General features: G+C 52.4%; 2 protein-coding genes across 3 annotated transcripts in view; one reads left to right on the forward strand and one right to left on the reverse strand.

Annotated features, from left to right (window-relative positions):
* Positions 1-1,634: 1,634 nt before the first annotated feature.
* On the reverse strand, positions 1,635-15,709 carry SSTR2 (somatostatin receptor 2). Of its 2 annotated transcripts, none has more exons than XM_006119066.4 (2): positions 15,565-15,709; positions 1,635-3,794 (listed from the first exon to the last, which is right to left on the reverse strand). In XM_006119066.4, exon 2 carries the CDS (start codon positions 3,706-3,708, stop codon positions 2,593-2,595), a length of 1,116 nt encoding a protein of 371 aa, XP_006119128.1. In that variant the 5' UTR covers positions 3,709-3,794; positions 15,565-15,709; the 3' UTR covers positions 1,635-2,592. The 2 variants fall into 2 exon arrangements, with proteins under 2 accessions (XP_006119128.1, XP_075760123.1); XM_075904008.2 differs by lacking the exon at positions 15,565-15,709 and adding an exon at positions 5,227-5,601.
* Positions 15,710-15,853: 144 nt separating this feature from the next.
* The window catches only part of SLC39A11 (solute carrier family 39 member 11), a 322,339-nt gene continuing 318,003 nt past the window's right edge, over positions 15,854-20,189 (forward strand). The window contains exon 1 of the mRNA XM_075904010.2: positions 15,854-16,031. The gene's annotated coding sequence lies outside the window, so the exon portion shown is untranslated. The remainder of the gene's footprint in view (positions 16,032-20,189) is intronic.

A 20,189-nucleotide genomic window follows, 5' to 3' on the forward strand; every position in this document is an offset into this window, starting at 1 on the left:
TTCCACACCAGTCAAGATTTTACAGACCTCTGTAAACAAGACCCCTTAGTTTTCTCTTTTCTAAGCCGAAAAGTCCAAGTCATCAGTAAAGTGTTCATGTGTGGGTGGGGAAATAACCTCACCAGGGGCGTGTGTCTAATTATTTGTAAGGTTTGCAGACACTAAGCTGACAACCTTGCCAAAATGCCTACGACTGGCGAGAGAACAAGCTTTCTTCCTCCTGAAAATGTGATCTGTGGACTTCCCCTCTGAAAGCTACCTGGCCGTAATTCAAGCATCTTTTCTCTAGCAGTCCACAGCACTGGAGAGCAAACATTCAGAGCCCTCAGTGCTTCCACAGAGGCCTCTCGCATCTCCCCAGGGCTGTGTCTTACCCCCAAAGCACCTCTTGCAAGAGACCAGGTTGAGGTTGCTGGTTATGTGGGTACAATCTGGGACCTACTGGTGATTTAAAGGGGGGGGAAAAGCCTGTTCTTTTCTTCCCTCGATCTGACTCCTTAATCCCCAGGGTTTCCACTCTGATGGGGTGAGGAGCAGATCCGAGTAGCATCAGTAGATTTCTCTACAGATGAACCCAGCAATGACCGGTTGCTCTGGCCTTCAGCACGCAATCCTCTCTGATCCAGCTAGCATATTTACACCTGTCGCCATAGTAGCTTAGCAGCTCCAGTCTCCCCCACGCACTGTACAGCTGCCGGCGACTCAGTTGCCTTCATGTGTACGGAGAAGATCGGCGCTGCTTTCTGAAGAATTACTCCACATTTACACCACTAACCAATGAAAATTTGGCCAGGACCCCCCCCCAGCCTGCTCCCCCAGCATCCCAGCCCACCACACCCCTCCACCGGTGCCTGGATTTTAGAACCAAGCCCTCACCAACCCTGCCTGGCATCTGCCAACATTTTACATCGAGTCATCCAGTGTCTTTTAGCCTCTCCCTTGGTACCTTCCTTAAACAACATCTGCAGCGTCCAAGCCATGTCCATGCTCGGAGCAATGACAACGTCAAGCGTCCACCACAGAAGAACCGATGGCAGGTTGCTTGCAAATTGCAACCCGCAGAGTCTCTGCTTGCCAGCCCTCGTCCAGAACCATCCACAGCAAGCGTGTACGTGGGAGTGACACGTATCGCCGAGCAGCCGGAGAGAGCAGGCGAGCACGAGCCTGCGTGTAATAACGCCAAACCCAGCACGCAGACGCCTGAAGTATTCAGGTCGGTGTTTCTGTGACAGCATCGCGAATGCTCGACCCAAAAGGCCCTTCCCATCTGGGCTTGTTTCTCTGACGACTGAAAAAGTGCAGGGATTGTCCATGTGAAAGATGCCTCTCGGGCAACCTCCTCTCCAAAAGTCCCTGCTATATTCCACTGAAGAAAACCAGAAAAGCAGTAGCTGCATGACTATGGAAACTCCAACCCATCACTAGCCCACGCCTGAACGTGGTCTGTGCTGCCTCCTGGAGCGGGCTCTCTCATTTGTTTCAGGAGAAGGAAGGGGAAAAATGATAGAGGTGAGGGAAAGGAGGAAAGATTTTTTTTTTTTTTTGTGGCAAGTTAATCTAAAGGGAAGGTCTGGGAGGTGAGACATAGCCCTGGAAAGAGGGGCTGACCGGTGGGCAGAGTCCAGGTCAGCTGATCACAGGTGCACGACAAACGTAACTGCTCATCTAGAGCCCACCAGTATGCATCTGACGGCACCAGTGTGTAAACAAACAGATTATTCCAGGCTGCCTGGAGCTGGGTGCCAAATCTCTTAGGAGACCTGTGCAAATCTAAGTCAGCTCTATCCATCTTCACAGGCTGTACTGGGGCTGGGCTGTTTGCCATCAGATGGCATCTCTTTCATCCTGTTCTGCTGCTTTTCCAGCAGCAGGCGATGCAACTTGTAAATAAAGGCGGGAACAGTCTCCGGAAAGTAGGGGAGCTTCAGGAGAGGCGTTCTTAACAAATGAAACCTTTACTGATTGGGTAACAGAATTAAATATTCTCCATGTCTTACTGTCTGATTCTTAGGTCCGCTTGCTCCCGTTTTCAGCTTACCCGCTGAGTCTCCTGCTTTGCTCAGACACGGACATGAACAGCTCTGTCTAAAGACCTCTGGTCTATGCTGCGAGGGGCACGCCGGGATGTGCGACCAAATCGAGCAGCAATGCCTCCCCGGGCTGCCCTGTGGCACACTTGCCCCGCTAGTGCACAAGGCAGGATCTGCCACCTTCCATGGGTGTGGCTAGAGATGTGTGAACATGCTCCGTTATGTCCTAACACGTCTCTGAGGGCAACGCACCGGGGCAATGCGGGCAGTTGCCACAGGAATGCATTTGGCCCAGGACTGGAGGTTTAACCCGGCACGAGTGGGCGTGTCTGGTTTTCCATGCACAAAGTTGCATTTAAGAGGCATCTTTCTGGAGATTAACAAACCCGCCTGCCTCGTGCAGAGTGGCTACTTTTGGCACAGCCCCCCCCGCCCTCCACATCACCGTCCACTAAGCAAACGAAGACCAAATACTCTGGACCTGACTTGCTATGCGCCACTGCCATATAAAGGGGGGGAGGGAGGAAAGACGACAGAGGAGACGGGCACTCCTGGCATCCTTTCAGATGCTTGTCTGAAGGTCCCCATTGAGTAGGGTCCTTTGAGTTTCTGTGGTCTCGTTTAGCCTGGATTTGTCTTGCTTACTGTCGCTCCTGTCTGCATCATCGATGCCACTGACCTTCACCAGGCAGAGGACGTTCTGAAAGCTCTTCTTGAAGTTGTCGGACAAAAAGGCGTAGAGGATGGGGTTGGCACAGCTGTTGGCGTAGCTGAGGACCACGACGAAGTCAAACATCCCCTTGAGGACGGGCGTAGGTACGATACGGATGGAGACGGAGGAGACGTTAAAGATGTAGAAGGGAAGCCAGCAGAAGATGAAGACCGCCACTACGATGGAGACCATCCTGGTGACTTTCTTCTCCGACTTTTTCCTCTTGGAGGAGCCGACGCGGATCCCAGAGGACTTGACTTTGATAATGATGAACAAGTAGCAAAGGCAGATAATGGCGAGAGGCCCCAGGAAGCCCAGAATGAAGGTGTAGATGATGAACCCAGTGTACCACGCGCTGGACTTGCCTGGCCAGATGATGGTGCAGCTACTCCTTCCGTAGTTGCTTTGGATCCCAGCATAGATCATGATGGGCAAAATGACCAGAAGGGAAACCCCCCACACTGCCACGCTGATCATCTTGGCGGTTCGGGGCCTGCGCCACTTGGCGGATTTGATGGGGTGGACCACAGCCAGGTACCGGTCGATGCTCATGACTGTCAGGCAGAAGATGCTGGTGAACTGGTTGATCCCGTCCACCGTCATGACGACGCGGCAGATGGCTCTGCCGAAGGGCCAGTGGACCAGAGCCACCTGCATGGCCAGGAACGGCAGCCCCAGCATGAAGAGCTCGTCGGCGATGGCCAGGTTGAGGATGTAGATGTTGGTGATGGTCTTCATCTTGGCATAGCGGAAGATGACGTAGATCACCAGCGTGTTGCCACAGAGCCCGATGATGCACACCCCAAAATAGATAAAGGTCAGGATGGCATTGCTGGTCAGGTCAAAATGCTGGCCCGTAATATTCTGGGAGGTGTTGGCTGACGTCTCGGCGGAGAAGTTGTCGAACTGGGGGGCTGAGGAGAACCAGAAGGCAGTGACGTTGGGCAGCTCGTACTCCATCTCCATGGTGCCGTTGGTCCCGGGCGAGGACAAGTCAGATGAAATCACTTCTCATCTGTGCCCGGCTCGAATGAACCAACAGAGAGGAGCATCTAGAAATCAAACAGCGAACAGAACAAGAATAAGAAAGCACCTTCGCTCTTGCTTAACCCTTCTGCTTCGGGGCTTAAGGCAACTTTGTGCGGAGCAGGGCGTGGTCAGGTGGGAATGCTCTCTAGAGACAGTTTATCTCCTAACTCCCTCCAGCGGTTTTTCTTTACCTTCCTCTGAAACCTGGATCCGACGCAGGAGGCTGATGGAGCCAGACCACTGGTCTCACCTAGGCTAGAAATCTCCTCCTTCCTCCCTCCCTGTTCAGTCTGTAACACATAAGCTATTACTAGCCCACCACAGCCCCGGCGAAAGCCCATCGATGGCAGTAGGGTGACTCCAGGGGGGACGTGGGCCCCGTAAATCTAATCCGGCAGTCGTCTGGGAGAGCTTTATTTCCACGAGACAAATTAAAATGTGCCACCCGTTTGCCTGACGACTCGGGAGCGAAGGAGGCTCCCGCTCCTTCGGCCACCACGCTCCCCGCCCTTCGGCATGCTCAGGGCAAGGGATGCACCACGGCACATCTTGCAGCGCCCCGACCAATTCGGCACATTTGCCAATTGCACTTCCTCGCCCGCAGTCCCTTCGGCACAGCCTGCCTCCCGCCCCTCGCCAGGCTAATGCCTTGGCTCTGGCCGTGCCGGAGCTCCGGCTGCGCGGGAGCAGCGGAGACAGGACGCGGCTGGACGTCTTAATTGGCACCCTGAGGGACGGGACCACGCTGGGCTCTGCCAGAGACGCCCCTCTGGGCTCCTTGCACTCTGGGCTTCTCCTGTGCAGACCCCTGCGAATTGGGCTCCAAAGGGGGAGGGGGATGAGCCCTTCTGGGTTTGGCTGGGGGAGGGGGGCTTTTTCTAGCCTTGTGCATTGACTCCGACGGCGCCTGGGGCATGGGATTAGTGGGGGGAGGCGGAGGGGGAGGAAAGCTAGCGGGGGAGAGGGGAGGGGGAGAGGCAAGGGGAGCTGGTGGCTGGCAGGGGAGGGGGGAGAAGAGCCCCGAGAAGGGGGGAGAAGCTGTGAGCAGCCACAAAGGGGTCAGTAAAGGTGGGGGGAATAGAAAATGCGGGGGGGGGGACAAAAATCCACAACCAACCCCCCCCCATACACACACACAGATCCCCTCCGCCCCCAGCAGGAGCAAGTGCAGGACGCTGCAACCGCCCCCAGACCCATTTCCCCCCCTTCCCCAGAGCCGCCCTGCCCCAGCTGATCGCGCCCCCCCCCATTCCAGCCAGCCCCCTTGCCCTAAGCCATGTCCCTGGCTCCACACCCGGGGAGGGGGGCGCCTTCTTCGGAGCCCCCCAGGAAGCGGCAGGCAAACCTCCGAGTCCGCAGCAGCCCCAGCCGGGCAGGTCTGGGCTCCCTCTGCCTCCCCCCCCCCCCCCAGAAGTTTTCACCTGCAGCCCCCCCCCCCCCCGCCAGCTCACTCACCTGTCGCGCCCGGGCGCCGTGTCTCCGGCCCAGCCCCGGCTCCCGGGGACCCTCCAACTCCTGGCGAGGCAGCCGCCTTCCCCCCGAGTGCGGCTCCGGCACCGCCGCGGAGAGCGCCCCTGCCCCGTCCCCCGTCCCCTGCCCCACGCACCGCGGCTGCGTCATGCGAAGCAGCTGCTCGCTGTGCACGAGTGGCCGGGGGGGCGCGGCTGGGGGCTGAGCTCTGAGCAAGCTGCCTCCGCCCCCGCCGCAGAAGGGGACAGGCGGGGAACCCCCCCCCCCGGCTCTGCAGGGGGCTGGAGCGGGCAGGGGCCGCGCCGCGTGCGCATGGCGCAGCGGGGGTTGCTCCTGCCCAGACGCAGCTGCATTCTTGGGGGGAGGAGAACAACGCGGGGGGAGGGGGGATCTAGGCAGGGTGAGAGAGTGGATCTGGATCTGGACCTGGGGGGGATTAAAGGGTTCGCTCCCTCCCCGTGGGTCCATAACACCCGGGGGATGCAGCTCGGTGGGTTTGGCTTCCCATTCAAATCTCTTCTAAAATCCAAGGGAAACCAATTCGCTTTCCAGCAATGTGGTCGCCTTGAGAAGGAGCCATACGTGAGGCGAGCCGCCGGGAAAGCTGCAGGACTGCTCTGCCTACACAGGAGGCATTGGTTGCAAGCAGCCCGCTGAAAAGCAGGCTCCAGCGGTGGCTGGCTGGCTGGCTGGCTTTCTGGGGGGACAAGGCAGCTGCAGAAAGGGAAAGTAGGCAGAGAGAGACGCATGCCCCACAGACAGAGGAAGGACCAGGCAGAAGGGCCTCGAATTACTGGCATCCCCACGGAGGGGGCTGGGTTTCCCAGGCAAGCTGCAACAGGCACTGGCCAGGAAGGGAGATAAGCCCGTAGCCAGCCCAGGTGGGTTTCACCAAGCCGGCTCTGTTCAAAAGTGCAGCAGATGCTGGACTGTCCCTCGACGCTAGTTTGTGTCCCTCTGCCCCTGGCCTGTCTCCCAAGTCTCACGCCTGCCCTGTAGCCAGGTCTCAAGTCTTTCCGTTCCTAGCAGGCGCTGGCAGCACATGCGGCTTCTTTGTAGAGGCGACTCGAGGGGGCAGAAAAGGGCATTTCGCATGGATTTCACAAGGGCCGTTGGAACTCGCAAACCCCATAGCCGGCTGGCGTGGAGCAAGGCAGTGGGGCTGGGTGAAGGTGGAAAACCACAAAGGCAAGGTTTTCCCAGTGGCTCTCGCTACGTCTGCATCTCCGCTTTGGAGAGTTTCCTTTTGCCTGTTCAGGCTCTTTGGGGAGAAAACACCATGGACAGTTTCCGGAGCAAAGCGGGGATTGGAGAGAAAAAACCTCTCTTTCCAGAGGCCATATTGTTTTCCCCCAGGAGAGCCCTCAGGTCTAATGTGCCTTTCCATCCTGACTCGGTTTCCTTTGGGCGCACTTCTAGCCCCCCTGCCTATGCAGGTGACACAGTTAGGGCAGTGGAGGAGACTTGGAACCACCATAACTCCCAGGCCAGTTGATTCCCAGCTCTGGGACACACGGGAAAGGCCGGCCTTGCGTGCATGCTCCCATGACTAGTCCTTGCTCACGGGAGCAGACCCGCTGACTTCAGCAAGATGCTTTGTGGGAGCAGCGGGTGCAGGGTCCGGCTCTGAGTCACTTTACTTCCCTGTGTCTTGACTTCCACTTCCGTAGAATGCTCTCCCTTGACCCAAGTGTTGTGAGGCCTAATTTCTTGATTGCATCCTGATTTATTTGGGAACCTCCCTGGCACCACGTTTAAGACAATAAACCCAGTCATGTGGGGGAACAAACACGTGCTGATGCTCCCTCTGGAACTGCCTGCTGCAGGACCGATCGGACCAACATGTCACTTGGAAAGTCTTGATGGCTGTGAAATGGAAAGTGATCCCCGCTGAGAAAACTGCACAGACAGCCTCCCCTCCCCCCGGCCTCATGAGTTGACTTCCTGGGGCTAACGAGGCCTCCGAGCTGTCCTGGGGAGGGGCACCGGTATTGGGATGCAACCTTTGCAAAGTGCTTTGAGATCTGTGCATGGATCGTGTGAGGTATACCATGCAGCGAGCTATTGATGGGCAGCGGCCTGTCTTTTACCACGTGTCAGTTACCAAGTAACGATGACGGGAGCAGAAAAAAGGCAAAAGAAGGGGTGGGGTGGGGTGGGGTGGGGTGGGAGCAATAACCTCTGCTCTGGTTTGTTGGAGAGCTTGGCGGCACTGAACTGCTAGCAATTTCCCCCCACCTCCTTCGTCACTTATCGAAGAGACAAGAGAATGCAGGAAACCAAGAGCCGTTTGGACCAAAGAGCCAGGTGATTAACCCCAAGAGGGGCTGAAATTCCCATTGTGGTTGGAAGTTCACTTCCCAAAGCAGGTCTTGGAGGGGTACAAAGAAAAATCATTCACAGCCTCATAAATCCCCAGGAGGGTGGAAAAATCCATTCCCTAAAATAAACAGCCTGGAAATAAATATCCAAATGAGGCTCATAAAGGAGCGCAGGGTGTCAGGGATCGGAGAGAGCAGATGGTGCAGCCGTCAGCATCCTAGCGAGCGGGTTATTTGTACCTTGCTGACTCCCCAGGTGGCACTTGGCACGCTGTCCTTGATCCAGGCAGCTTTCCGTGGGGAAGCCACGGCCGGGAGCTGCTGCTGTCTTGTACTTGGCGGAAGGCGAGTTGCACATTGTTGTCGCCCGCCCCAGCCGACGGAAGAATGTTTTCTTTCTCTTCGGCATCAGTTTGAAGGACGAGGCCAATAGCAGCAGCCGGAGGCAGGTATGGATGGGGGCCTACCAGTGTTCTGTGAGCTGAGCACTTGGGCAGCCACCCAGGAGAGATTCAAATGCCACTCAGCTGATTAGCAGAGCACCCACTGCTGCCCCCAGCTAGCAGCGTGTGTGTCTATGGGTGGTGCACATCTGCACATGACTTGGTGCACAGAACAAACTTTATTCTGCACATGGATGGAAAAATTAGAGGGAACATTGGCGCCTACACAGTGCACGCTGCCCTTGCAGATCTCTTTGCCAGTGTTGCTCCAGGACTGGGGCTCCGTGCTGCATTGTCAGTGTCAGTCCCCACCCCACAGCACAGCTGCTGCTCTAGACCCTGGCCTCTCTGGAGCAGGCGCTGTCTTGCCCCTTTTCGGAGACAAGCTCGATAACCAGTCACCGCTGCCTCCTCTGGGGACGTTAGCCAGAGAGCCGAACCTAGGGCCCCCATGAGGATCAGTAGCGTCTTTAACCCAGTGCTTGGGTTACTGGTTCATTCTCCTGCACATCTACTAACGTAATATATGCCATCATGTGCCAACAATGCCCCACTGCTGTATACATCAGCCAAACTGGACAGTCCCTACGTAAAAGAATCAATGGACACAAATCAGATATTAGGAATGGCAACATACAAAAACCTGTAGGGGAACACTTCAATCTCCCTGGACACACAATTGCAGATCTAAAGGTAGCCATCCTGCAGCAAAAAAACTTCAGGACCAGACTTCAAAGAGAAACTGCTGAGCTACAGTTCATCTTCAGGTTGGACACAATCAACTCTGGATTAAACAAAGACTGTGAATGGCTCGCTAACTACAAAAGCAGCTTCTCCTCTCTTGGAATTTACCCCTCCAGATCAGCTACTAGAAGCGGGCCTCATCCTCTCTGATTGGATCCACCTCGTCATCTCTAGCCTGATTCTGGCCTGCATATTTATACCTGCCTCTGGAAATTTCCACTCCATGCATCTGACGAAGTGGGTCTTTGCCCACGAAAGCTTATGCTCCTACACTTCGGTTAGTCTATAAGGTGCCACAGGACTCCTCGCCGCTTTTGCAGATTCAGACTAACACGGGCACCCCTCTGATGCTTGGGAAGGCACGTCTGTTCCTACAAGGGTTGTTATTCCTTAGTGCTGCCCCCAAGGGGTGAGCTCGGGCACTGCGGGGTAGGACACTGGGTGCTGTTCCCGCCCCAGCTGTGTGACCACAGCTTATCTTCTCCGCTGGCTCCATGTCAGGAACGGAGGAGGTTTCGGTTTCCTCTACACTAAAAACTGAGGGTGACCCAGTGGTGGCACTCAGGGGTGTGAAAAATCCACACCCCACCTGAAGAAGAGCTCTGTGTCACTGAACTAGTGAGGGGGGCACACGATTGGCCCTCCTCCCTTTTCAGCGGCCACAGGACCGTCGTAAGCAGGATGGTCTCTCCAGACATAGGGTTGTGTTGCTCACTGCATTTGAATGTGCGGGGGGCGCCGACGGAACCGCGGCAGCGCTGGGATTGGCTGCAGAGGGAGCACACAGCTCTCACAGTCACTGTTGTGTGCACTCAGCCCGCACCTCCCTGCACGGGCCCTGGCTTTACGTGCGTGTCACGTTAGTAACACCGGTGGGAAGCAACCTGTGTGGCTTGAAACCAGAAGACTCTGGTGGCCCTGCGTGCGGTCAACAGCAAACAAAATGTCTCGTGGGCCACACACAGAACCCTGAGGGGCCTTGTCTCCCTCATCAACAGAAGCTGGTCCAATCACAATTATTGCCCCGCTCGCCTTCTCTCCTGGGGTATGTCTACACTGCAGCACTATTCCGAAATAACAGAGTCCGTGTCTACACAGCAAGCAGTTATTTTGAAATAGTGGCCATGTCTAGACTACATCCCTCTTTCGAAAGAGGGATGTCAACGAGACAGATCGAAATTGCAAATGAAGCCGGGATTTAAATTTCCCGGGCTTCATTTGCATAATGGCGGCCACGCGTTCTTTTGAAAAAGGGCTTTTCGAAAGTAAAACCGCCGTCTAGACACAGTTTTTTCGGAAAAAAATCCCCTTTTTCGCAAGAACTGCAAGGCCAGAAAAAACGAGGTTTACAGGTTCTTTTGAAAAAGGGTTTTTTTCCCCAAAGAACTGCGTCTAGACGGCGGTTTTACTTTCGAAAAGCCCTTTTCCGAAAGAACACGCGGCCGCCATTATGCAAATGAAGCGCGGGAAATTTAAATCCCGGCTTCATTTGCAATTTCGATCTGTCTCATTGACATCCCTCTTTCGAAAGAGGGATGTAGTCTAGACAGGCCCTGTGTCAAAATACTGTCCAGCTGAAGGACTTCTTACTCTCAATCCTGGAACCCTCATTGTACGAGGAATAAGGGGAGTCGGAGGAAGAGTGCTCGATTTCGAAATAAGTGCTGTGTAGCTCAATTTGCATAGCGTATTTCGAGTTCAGTGTAGACACACCCTTGGAGCTGTGTCAGTTCTCCCTTTAGACCAGTGGGAATATTCCGTTTCTCTTCCCTAGTGTGCACCTCTAAGGAGACCAGCCCTTCCCCAGGTGCTGATCACTGCAACTCTACCATGAAACATTCTCTCTACCTCTGGAAGTTCCCCCTGCCCTCCTAGACTTGTAGGCACGTGCTTGGCAGGTTCCTTCCTTCTATGATAAATCTGACAGCACCAGGCCCGATGTCTACACGCCGTGTGACTTTCTTAGTGGCAGCTTCTCTCTGTTGCCCGATGCTTTATTCAGTGCCCCTGAGCTCCATCACACCTTCTCCTCCTTCTGCGCTGAGTGGAGTGCACAAAGATTTGCTGTAATTAGACTCACAGATCTATGGACTGTTGAAATACATTTAACCTACCTGCTCGCGGACAAGCTGACCTGCGTCCAAACCAACCCCCCGTCCCAAAACCAAACAAAAATGACCGATTAGCAGCTACATGGCTGATTCAAACGGTTTTTGGCTAGCAAGGGTGCACAGCGGCTAGCAGTGTTCGGGCGGAAACGGGGGGATGTCAAAGCCTTCTAAGCTCTTTTAGGACCTGTTAAGATGTAAGGCTGATTTCTAACCCAGCATCAGAGCAGATCCTATCAATCGGTGGGGATGCTAGTTCAGAGTACGTGGGCTGTTCTGAATTTGCCCGCCCCTGCAGCCTGTTCTATACGCAAAGTCAAAATCCCGTGGGGAGCATTAGAACAACGGGTGAATAAGTACTCAGGGTGTCCCCTGAGGGGACTGCTACAGGCGGAGGAATCAAGAGGGGGTCATACAGTCCGATCCAGTTGCCTTGCTGATTTTGTGAGTAGTAAAACCGGTGGGAGAAATGCACAGGAGGGGGCGTCTGACAGCGAAGACGACTGGCTTCCAAAAAATAGAGACACCCAAAACTTAAAGGCCGCGTTGGCACATTTGGCCAAAATGTCTTTGCCAACTGGGGCTCCGCCTGTTGGCGAGCTGGTTTGACAGTAGCTCAGCCGGTGTACTGTTCAGACTTTTCTGTGCTGGTTTTCTCCCTTGATGAAGTTACACTGGGGAACTGACATGCGGTGAAATCCTGGCCCCCCTGGGAAACAACAGAAAGTTGCCACTGATTCTGTTAGGGCCAATATTTCGCTCTGGCCGTTTGAACTCTTGGATGGTCTAGCTGGAAAGAACGAGCCATCCTGGAACACCATAGAGACTAACACAAAGTAGGTAGTATCACGAGCTTTTGTGGGCAAAACCCACTTCTTCAGAGGAGCTGGAGTGGGATAACACAAATGTATAGAATTTATAACACAAAGAAGGGGGAAATAGGTACCTGTCATTGTAGGACCGGGGCTAATGAGGCTAATTAAGTGGGCTGGAAGTGTCCCATACTTTGATTTGATGTGAAAAAGAGGAGTGAAAGGCGGGGAGACTGGCTTTATTATGCAACATCCAGTTAATATCTTTGTTCAAGCCCAGGGAAATGGTGTCAAATTTGCAGATGAATTCTGCTCTGTCTCTATAACTGGGAGGTGAAATTCCTTTGGAGGAGCATGGCTACTTTTAAATCCATGACTGATTGACCAGGCAGGTTGACATGTTCCCCGTCAGGTTTGTGGGTGTTGCCATTCCTGATGTCCGATGTGTGTCCATTTATCCTTTGGCGCAGAGACTGTCCGGTTTGGCCAATAGTCATGGCAGAAGGGCCTTGTTGGCACTTGATGGCAAACATCACATTAGAGGAGGTGCAGATGTTGTGACTGATGTGGCATCTGGAAAGTTAAGGTGACCAGACAGTGAAAATTTGGGCTGTGGTGTGTGTGTGGGTGGAGGGGATAATAGGTGCCTATATGAGATAAAGCCCCAGATATCAGGACTGTCCTGATAAAATCAGGACATCTGCTCACTCTAGTTTTCTCATTGTGGGCTTCGCTTTTCTTTGTACTACTCTAGCGCCGGCCAAGGCCAAAGCACAACAAGCTTTCAGGGGAAGTTGCCAGCTGGAAACAGAAGTGTTTTCCTTTTATCAACATCATGAATGCTCTGGATTCTCCTCTTGTTTTCTCATCAGGGGCCCCGAGTTGCTGTTTTCCTTTGGTGTCATTGAGACTGGGGCCCATTGTGTGTTGCAGGCTCCCTATTAATTAACAAAAGCGGCGAGGAGTTCTGTGGCACCTTAGGGTGTGTCTAGACTACAGGGTTTTGTCGACAACAGTGGACTTTTGTCGGCAAAACTATACCTGTGTCCACACTGCCTTTGAGTTATGTCGACATAACGTCGACAAAACTCAGCAGTTTTGTCGACGTATGTAAACCTCATTCTACGAGGAATAACGCCTTTTGTTGACAGAGTTCTGTCGATAGAAGGCATTATTGCATCTACACTGTCCTTTGCGTCCACACTGTTATGTCGACAAAGCAGCTTGCTTTGTCGACAGAACTGGCTGCAGTCTAGATGCTTTTTGTTGACAGAAGCTTTGTTGACTGTATCTGTTGACAAAACTTCTGTCGACAAAACCCTGTAGTCTAGACATACCCATATAGACTAACTGAAGTGTAGGAGCATAAGCTTTCTTGGGCAAAGACCCACTTCGTCAGATGCATCTTATGCTCCTACACTTCAGTTAGTCTCTAAGGTGCCACAGGACTCCTCGCCGCTTTTGCAGATTCAGACTAACACGGCCACCCCTCTGATCCTTAATTAACAGAGTATCGCTTGGCATTAGCCAGCACATTTCTTGAGCGTTTAGCCGCTTGGCTCCCCATGGGGGTAACGGTTTGCATTTCGGACAAACATTACCAATGCTGGGAAGGAGAGTTGATGCTACTCTCACGATGCATGGCATTATGATGTAGGTTTCAAAAACCAAAGCGACAGTGACACCAGTGTGGCAAAGCTGGGGAAATCTCACATGCTTTGCAGGAAACTGGAGCAGACTCTGGATTCAGACCTGTGTTGTGTCAACAACACAAAGCGGAGGAGTCCTTGCAGAGGGTTCTCTCCCTTTGGGACAAGATACCGCTGGTGTTTGGGAAAAGATACTTTTCTCTTCTGCGACAGCTGTCTCCGGAGGAGCGTAACACGTCGTGCAAGAACTAACAAAGCCTTAGGCCTGCTCCTCCCAAGAAGCAGATCGGGATTATTGTGTCTGACGGATGGGGAGACAGACCTAGAGGGCGGAGTCAGGGTAATAGCCCAAGAACTCACACCAATGCTTGGCCATGACTGGCCGTCGCTGGAGATGGGACACCAGACAGGACAGATGGGGGCTCCGAGCTGGTACAAAACTCCTCTGTATCTGATGCCTGGCTGATGTGTCGTGCTCACATGCCTAGGGTCACAGTGTCTGCACACTGCGTCCCCCAAGGGGGTGGGAGGAGGATATGTGTCAACATCACAGTTACAACCGGGGGGTGATCTCAGACCTCACCCATCCCATGGTCCTAGGTCTAGGGCAAAGGCACCAGACCCATCGTCCAAGGCAGCATGGCCTAATAGCTAGAGTCAACGAACAGCTCTTCACTACAGGGCAGTGTAGCCTAATAGCCAGTACCAAAAGGGCCACCAACAGGGAAGGTCTAGTGGCCCATTATAGAAGGGCTTGGGCCCACCTGACTCCACTACTCCCTGGCAGTGGCTGATCAGTCCACCACTGGCTCAGCGGGGAATCTCACCGAAACAGCAGGTGAGAGATACCATTTGCGGCCCCTCCCTGGATCATTTCTTATGGTACTCTGTGGCGTGGCTGCCCACGAAGCTTCGGGATCTTCAGGTTCCTCAACATCAGTCACTCCTTGGTGCTCCATCAGCTGTGGCGGCTTATTTCGGTCCTCGGGGCTCCTACCTCCTCCCACAAGCTCTGTGGCTTATTCTCAGCTGAAGCTCCCGCCTCAAGTCCTTCCTCTCCAGCATCCACTCCAGACGGAGCTGAGTTGCTTCCTTTTATATTGGCCCAGCACTTCGAGCATGCCCAGTACGGCTGGGGAGGGGGCGGGACTTCCTCTGTGCCCTCCCCCTCCCCCGTGGTGTTAACCTCTTCCGGCCTAGTGTGGGGTGTGCACACCGGACCCAACCCGTTTGGTGTCAGGGAGGAATTTTCCGCACGTCAGATTGGCTGTGACATTGGGATTTTTCCCGCAGCGCGGGGTGTAGTCAGGAGTGGTCCGAGGCAGGCTGCGGCAGCTGGCGCTCCAGGCGGAACGCACAATTAGCGCCCCCGCCTGCACAGCTGTCAATGGAGTGATGTCATCATCGGGCGCCCCGGGTGCCCCGTGATGTCATCATTGGGCGCCGTTGAAGGCGACGGCCGAGTCGGCCTATAGTCACAGGCTGCCCCTGGGTGTAGTTCACCAGCTGGGAGCATGTCTCACCTAATCAGCTCCCTGGCATTGCAGGGGCCCTGGGCGTTTGGGGGCAGGCTGGTCTCTTCTGCTTTCAGCCTACGGCAGGCAGCCAAGCCTCCAGAGGGATGGAAAGCTTTAGTCTCAGCTAGTGGTGGCCAACCTTTTTAAGCACAAGGTCATAAAAACATCAGAACGGCCAGACTGGGTCAGACCCAAGGTCCATCCACCCCAGTACCCACAGTGTCCAATGCCAGGTGCCCCAGAGAGAGGGAACAGAACAGGGAATGATCAAGCCATCTCTCTCCTGCCATCCATCTCCACCCTCTGACAAACAGAGGCTAGGGACACCAGTCCTTACCCATCCTGCCTAATAGCCATTAATGGCCTTAACCTCCATGAATTTACCTAGTTCTCTTTTAAACCCTGTTATAGTCCTTCACAACCTCCTCAGGCGAGGAGTTCCACAGGTTGACTGCGCTGTGAGAAGAACTTCCTTTTATTCATTTTAAACCTGCTGCCCATTACTTTCATTTGGTCCCTTTTTGAATGTAAGCGCAACCCAGGATCTAGCTCAGACCCAAACGCCCTGGGCTCGCCTCCTTCCCCGACCCTTTTACCAAGGCCCTGCCCCTGTCCAAACCCACCTCCGCACTGTGGCAGGTAGGGACACTGACTGGAGAGGGAGGGTTTCTGGAAGAGCGGAGTAGTGAAACTAGCAAATGGAATGTGCTCCCCTGGAGCAGAGCTTACCGGCGCGCTGGCCTGTTGCTGGGTATGGAAATCCCTATGCAGGCAGGGTGCGTCTCAGCCAGGCCTGCTGCTCCCCTTCTGCTGTGACTGGCCGGTCGGGTGGTCCCTTCCGTGGCTCTCGCTGCTCTTGCCCTTGTTAATTATTGACAGCAGAAATGCTGGGTCATCGCTCTGAGATTCTTGTTTATGCAGGAGGGATTGATCCACAGAGATTCCAAGTTTCCCCTTTTCCCTCCCACACCGGGTCCCAGGCCTGGCCTGGCCGGGCAGGACGGAGCCTGCCCGTCAGAACGAGGGCGAAGAGGGACAAGGGGTACAAGCCACGTCACCAGGCCGGATCGCCTCCCTCATGGCAGGAAGAAGCTTTATCCCCAGCCAGTCTCATCCCTGCAGCCTCAACATGGAGAGTGAGCCAGGAGCCAAGGGGCCGAGCCTTTCGGGCTCTCAAGGGCTTGTCTCAGAGGGAGGTAAGACACATCTGGCTTCCCATGTAAACCTGAGCAAAACACTTCCATGTTAATGACGCGATTCTGGTTTACACCAGCAGAGAATCTGGCTCTTAGTTGCCCCGTGCCTCAGTTTCCCCATAAAACAGCATCTTTCACAATGGCCCTGGATCTTGGCTGGGGCCTCTAAAGTGCTATCGTACTGCGCACAATAATCCTCCCAGCAGGAGAAGGTAATTCTAGCAATGACTCGCGAACAGCAGCGTACCGGGTGAGCAGGGCTCTGCCCTGGAGCTAAACTCGTACACGTCTCTAATGCAGGTGTGTGTACGCGGCTTTAACCTTTCCCCCTCTTGCCTTCACACGTGTTGGCAGCTGCCTAGTGGCCCTGAGAGGTGCGCCTGTTTACCTGCGTCAGAGTGTGTCTAGGCCACATTCCTCTTTCGAAAAAGGAATGCAAATGAGGGAAATCGAAAATGCAAATGAAGCGCTGATTTACAAATCTCGCGCTTCATTTGAATAATCTCGTCTGATCGCTTTTTCGGAAGAGATTAAAAAAAAAAAAGCAATTTAGACGTGGTTCTTTCAAAAACTACCACTTTTTCAAAAGAACTCCGTAAACCTCATTTTTTCAGGAATAAAGATTCTTTTGAAAGAGGTTTGTTTTTTTAAAAGAATCCCGTCTAAACTAGTTTTTTTTTGGAAAAAAATCTCTTCTGAAAAAGCGATTGGACGAGATTATGCAAATGAAGCACGAGATTTGTAAATCAGCGCTTCATTTGCATTTTCGATTTCCTTCATTTGCATTCCTCTTTCGAAAGAGGAATGTAGTCTACATGCACCCTAAGAGATTTGTACCAATTTAACTAAACCGTTTCGCCAAAGCCCTGTCGCTTTCTAGCACAGCCAAGCCCAAGCCAGGGGCTGATGCCGTAATGGGGAGTAACGAAGCAGGGACTGAGGTTCCATAGACACTGAGTTCCTCACATCATCAAGGGCTCATCCACCTGCACATCCACTAATGTGATATGTGCCAGCAATGCCTCTCTGCCATGTCTGTTGGCCAGACTGGACAGCCTCTGCCGAAAAATGATAACACCCTGAAACCTATAGGGGGACATTCAGTAGTGGATATGAAGATAGCCATCCTTCTACAAAAGAATTTCAGAAACTGCTTACAAAGGGAGACGGCTGACCTAGAATTCCTTTGCAAATTCAAGACTATCAAGTTAGGATTGAATAGGGATCTTAACTGCTTAACGCAGTACAAAGGCAATTTCCCCCTCTTTTGATAGCCACGTTTCCACATCAGTGCTGTGAGTGAGCCACTTCCACCCTGCCTTGATTAGCCTCATTTATACAAGCACCCCCTTTCTTTTCTTGTCTGTATCTATCCCCCTGCCTCTGTAAACTCCACTTCAGTTCATCTGAGGAAGTGGGTTTTATCCGTGAAAGCTGATGCTCTAATAAATCTGCTAAGGTGCCAAAGGACTCCTCGTTGTTTTTGCAGCTTTCTCCATGTTCTCCCAGTAGAAGAGTTTTATGGGGAATTTGGGGCCCCTCCCCAGCATCCTCTCTTGCCCAACTGGCACACTCAGCTGGCCCTGCCATGCCAGCCGCATGCTAGTGCAGATAAAGCTACTGCTGGTAATGATGACTGTATCATTTCATCTCTCACGAATGCCTAGCCGTGTGCTGCCCTCTCTGTCTCCTGTAACCGGATTGCTGTCTGCACGTCCTCCTCCTCTCCGTCTATAGCTCAGACGCAGCTCTGCTTTGCCTTCCGCTGCACTCGAGAGCTCCCTTTAGCAGCATACCCCGGCTTTGGTTCAATTTGCAACATAATTGTGTTGGCCACGTGGTTCCAGCTAGTCAATTATGCCACTGATTGGGACAGGAACAACTTTGCATTTGCTTCTCTGCCTGATAGACAGGCCTGGTTCGCGAGCGTCGCACCCCGCACACAGCAGAATTAATGTGTTATTGAGCCTGTAACATACAAACCGTGGGATCACTTACGTTAGTTCTCCGAAAATATCTTTTCTTAGGGCCAGGTTCTGATCGCAGGGACTCAGGCATCTGTCTGGAGCAGCTCCCTTGATCCATGGCTGTAGGGTTACTCTGGATTTACACCAGTGCACATGAGCTGGGAATCGAATCGGCCCCTTTGTTTGGACATAAAGTCCAAGGTGGAGAAAAATGGCATGGAAAAGCTAAACACCCAGCCTGAAATGTAATAAAGCACCTCTTGGCCTGAGGCTATTTTCCATGCCAGGAGAAAGGCAGAGTTATGTTAATTTTAATCAGAGCTATTGTTAAAGGCGCCGTGCAGGTCCCCAGCTTGGCTACTGGAAAGGTGAGCTGCAATTTTAATCCTCTCCTTACAGTTAGGGAAAAGGTTTTGTGGTTTCTTTGTGTGACATGCCAGTTAGAGCTAGACACAACACAGAGACAGGGGTTCAAGCCCTTTCCCACCCATCTCTCTGCTGAGTCCTCTCATTCCTGCCTCTCCCCAGCACACCCTCCCATTCCGGTCTTGGACTCTACATCCAGGGCTCCTCAGTCCAACCCCCAGTCTCCCTTACAGTATGGTCTGGCAGTGGCCTCTGTAAACTGTGTGCTCGTGCGCTTGTCCCTTACTAATCTGCTAGAGTTCTTTGTGGGGGTCAACAAACATGTGGACAAGGGGATATAGTGCACTTAGATTTCCAGAAAGCCTTTGACAAGGTCCCTCACCAAAGGCTCTTAAGTAAAGTAAGTTGTCATGGGATAAGAGGGAAGGTCTTCTCATGGATTGATAACTCATTAAAAGACAGGAGACAAAGGGTAGGAATAAATGGTCAGTTTTCAGAGTGGAGAGAGGTAACTAGTGGGGTCCCCCAAAGTCTGTCCTATTCAGTCCTATTCAACTTATTTATAAATGATCTAGAGAAAGGGGTAAACAGGGAGGTGGCAAAATTTGCAGATGACACCAAACTGCTCAAGATAGTTAAGACCAAAGCAGACTGGGAAGAGCTTCAAAAAGCTCTCACCAGACTAAGTGATTGAGCAACAAAATGGCAAATGACATTGAATGTGGATAAATGTAAAGGAATGTACACTGGAAAAAATAATCCCAACTATACATATAATATGATGGGGATTAATTTAACTACAACTACTCAAGAGCGAGATCTTGGAGTCATTGTGGATAGTTCTCTGAAAACATCCAGGCTATGTCTACACTGGCGTGATCTTGCGCCAGAAATATGCAAATGAGGCTAAGCGTGGAATATCGTCGAGCTTCATTTGCATATCTAATGAGCCTCCATTTTGCAGAAGAGGCTCTTGCGCAAGAAGGAGCATCCACACTGCCCCTCCTTGTGCAAGAAAAACCCTCTTGCACAATGACGTTGTTCCTGAAAATAATCAGCGTAACGTCATTGTGCAAGAGGGTTTTTCTTGCGCCAGAAGGGGCAGTGTAGATGCTCCTTCTTGCGCAAGAGCCTCTTCCGCAATATGGCGGCTCATTAGATATGCAAATGAGGCTCGGCGATATTCCATGCTTAGCCTCATTTGCATATTTCTGGCACAAGATCATGCCAGTGTAGACATAGCCCCACTCTGTGTGCAGGGGCGGTCAAAAAAGCAAATAGAATGTTAGGAATCATTAAAAAAGAGATAGAGAATACGACAGAAAATACCTTAATGCCTCTATATAAAACCATGGGACGCCCACATCTTGACTGCTGTGTACAGATGTGGTCACATCATCTCAAAAAAGATATTTTGGTATTGGAAAAGATTCAGATAAAGACAACAAAAATGATTAGTGGTTTGGAATGGGTCCCATATCAGAAGAGATTAAAAAGACAGGACTTTTCAGCTTAGAAAAAAGGAGACTAAGAAGGGATATGAGAGAGGTCTATAAAATCATGACGGGTGTGGAAAAAGTGAATAAGGAAAAGTTGTTCAGTTATTCCCACACTATAAGAACTAGGGGTCACCAAATGAAATTAATAGGTAGCAGGTTTAAAACAAACAAAAGGAAGTTTTTCTTCATTCAGCGCACAGTCAACTTGTGGAACTCCTTGCCAGAGGATGTGGTGAAAGCTAGGACTTGAACACGGTTCAAAAAAGAGCTAGATAGATAGATTCATGGAGGTTAAGTCCATTAATGGCTATTAGCCAGGCTGGGTA

The sequence above is a fragment of the Pelodiscus sinensis genome, chromosome 20 (genome assembly GCF_052426305.1).
Source record: "Pelodiscus sinensis isolate ZL-2025 chromosome 20, ASM5242630v1, whole genome shotgun sequence".
NCBI lineage: Eukaryota > Metazoa > Chordata > Testudines > Trionychidae > Pelodiscus > Pelodiscus sinensis.

What these genes read in the sequence shown, in the direction of transcription:
- SSTR2 (XM_006119066.4), bottom strand. Translation starts at nt 3,708, where the DNA reads ATGGAGATGGAGTACGAGCTGCCCAACGTCACTGCCTTCTGGTTCTCC.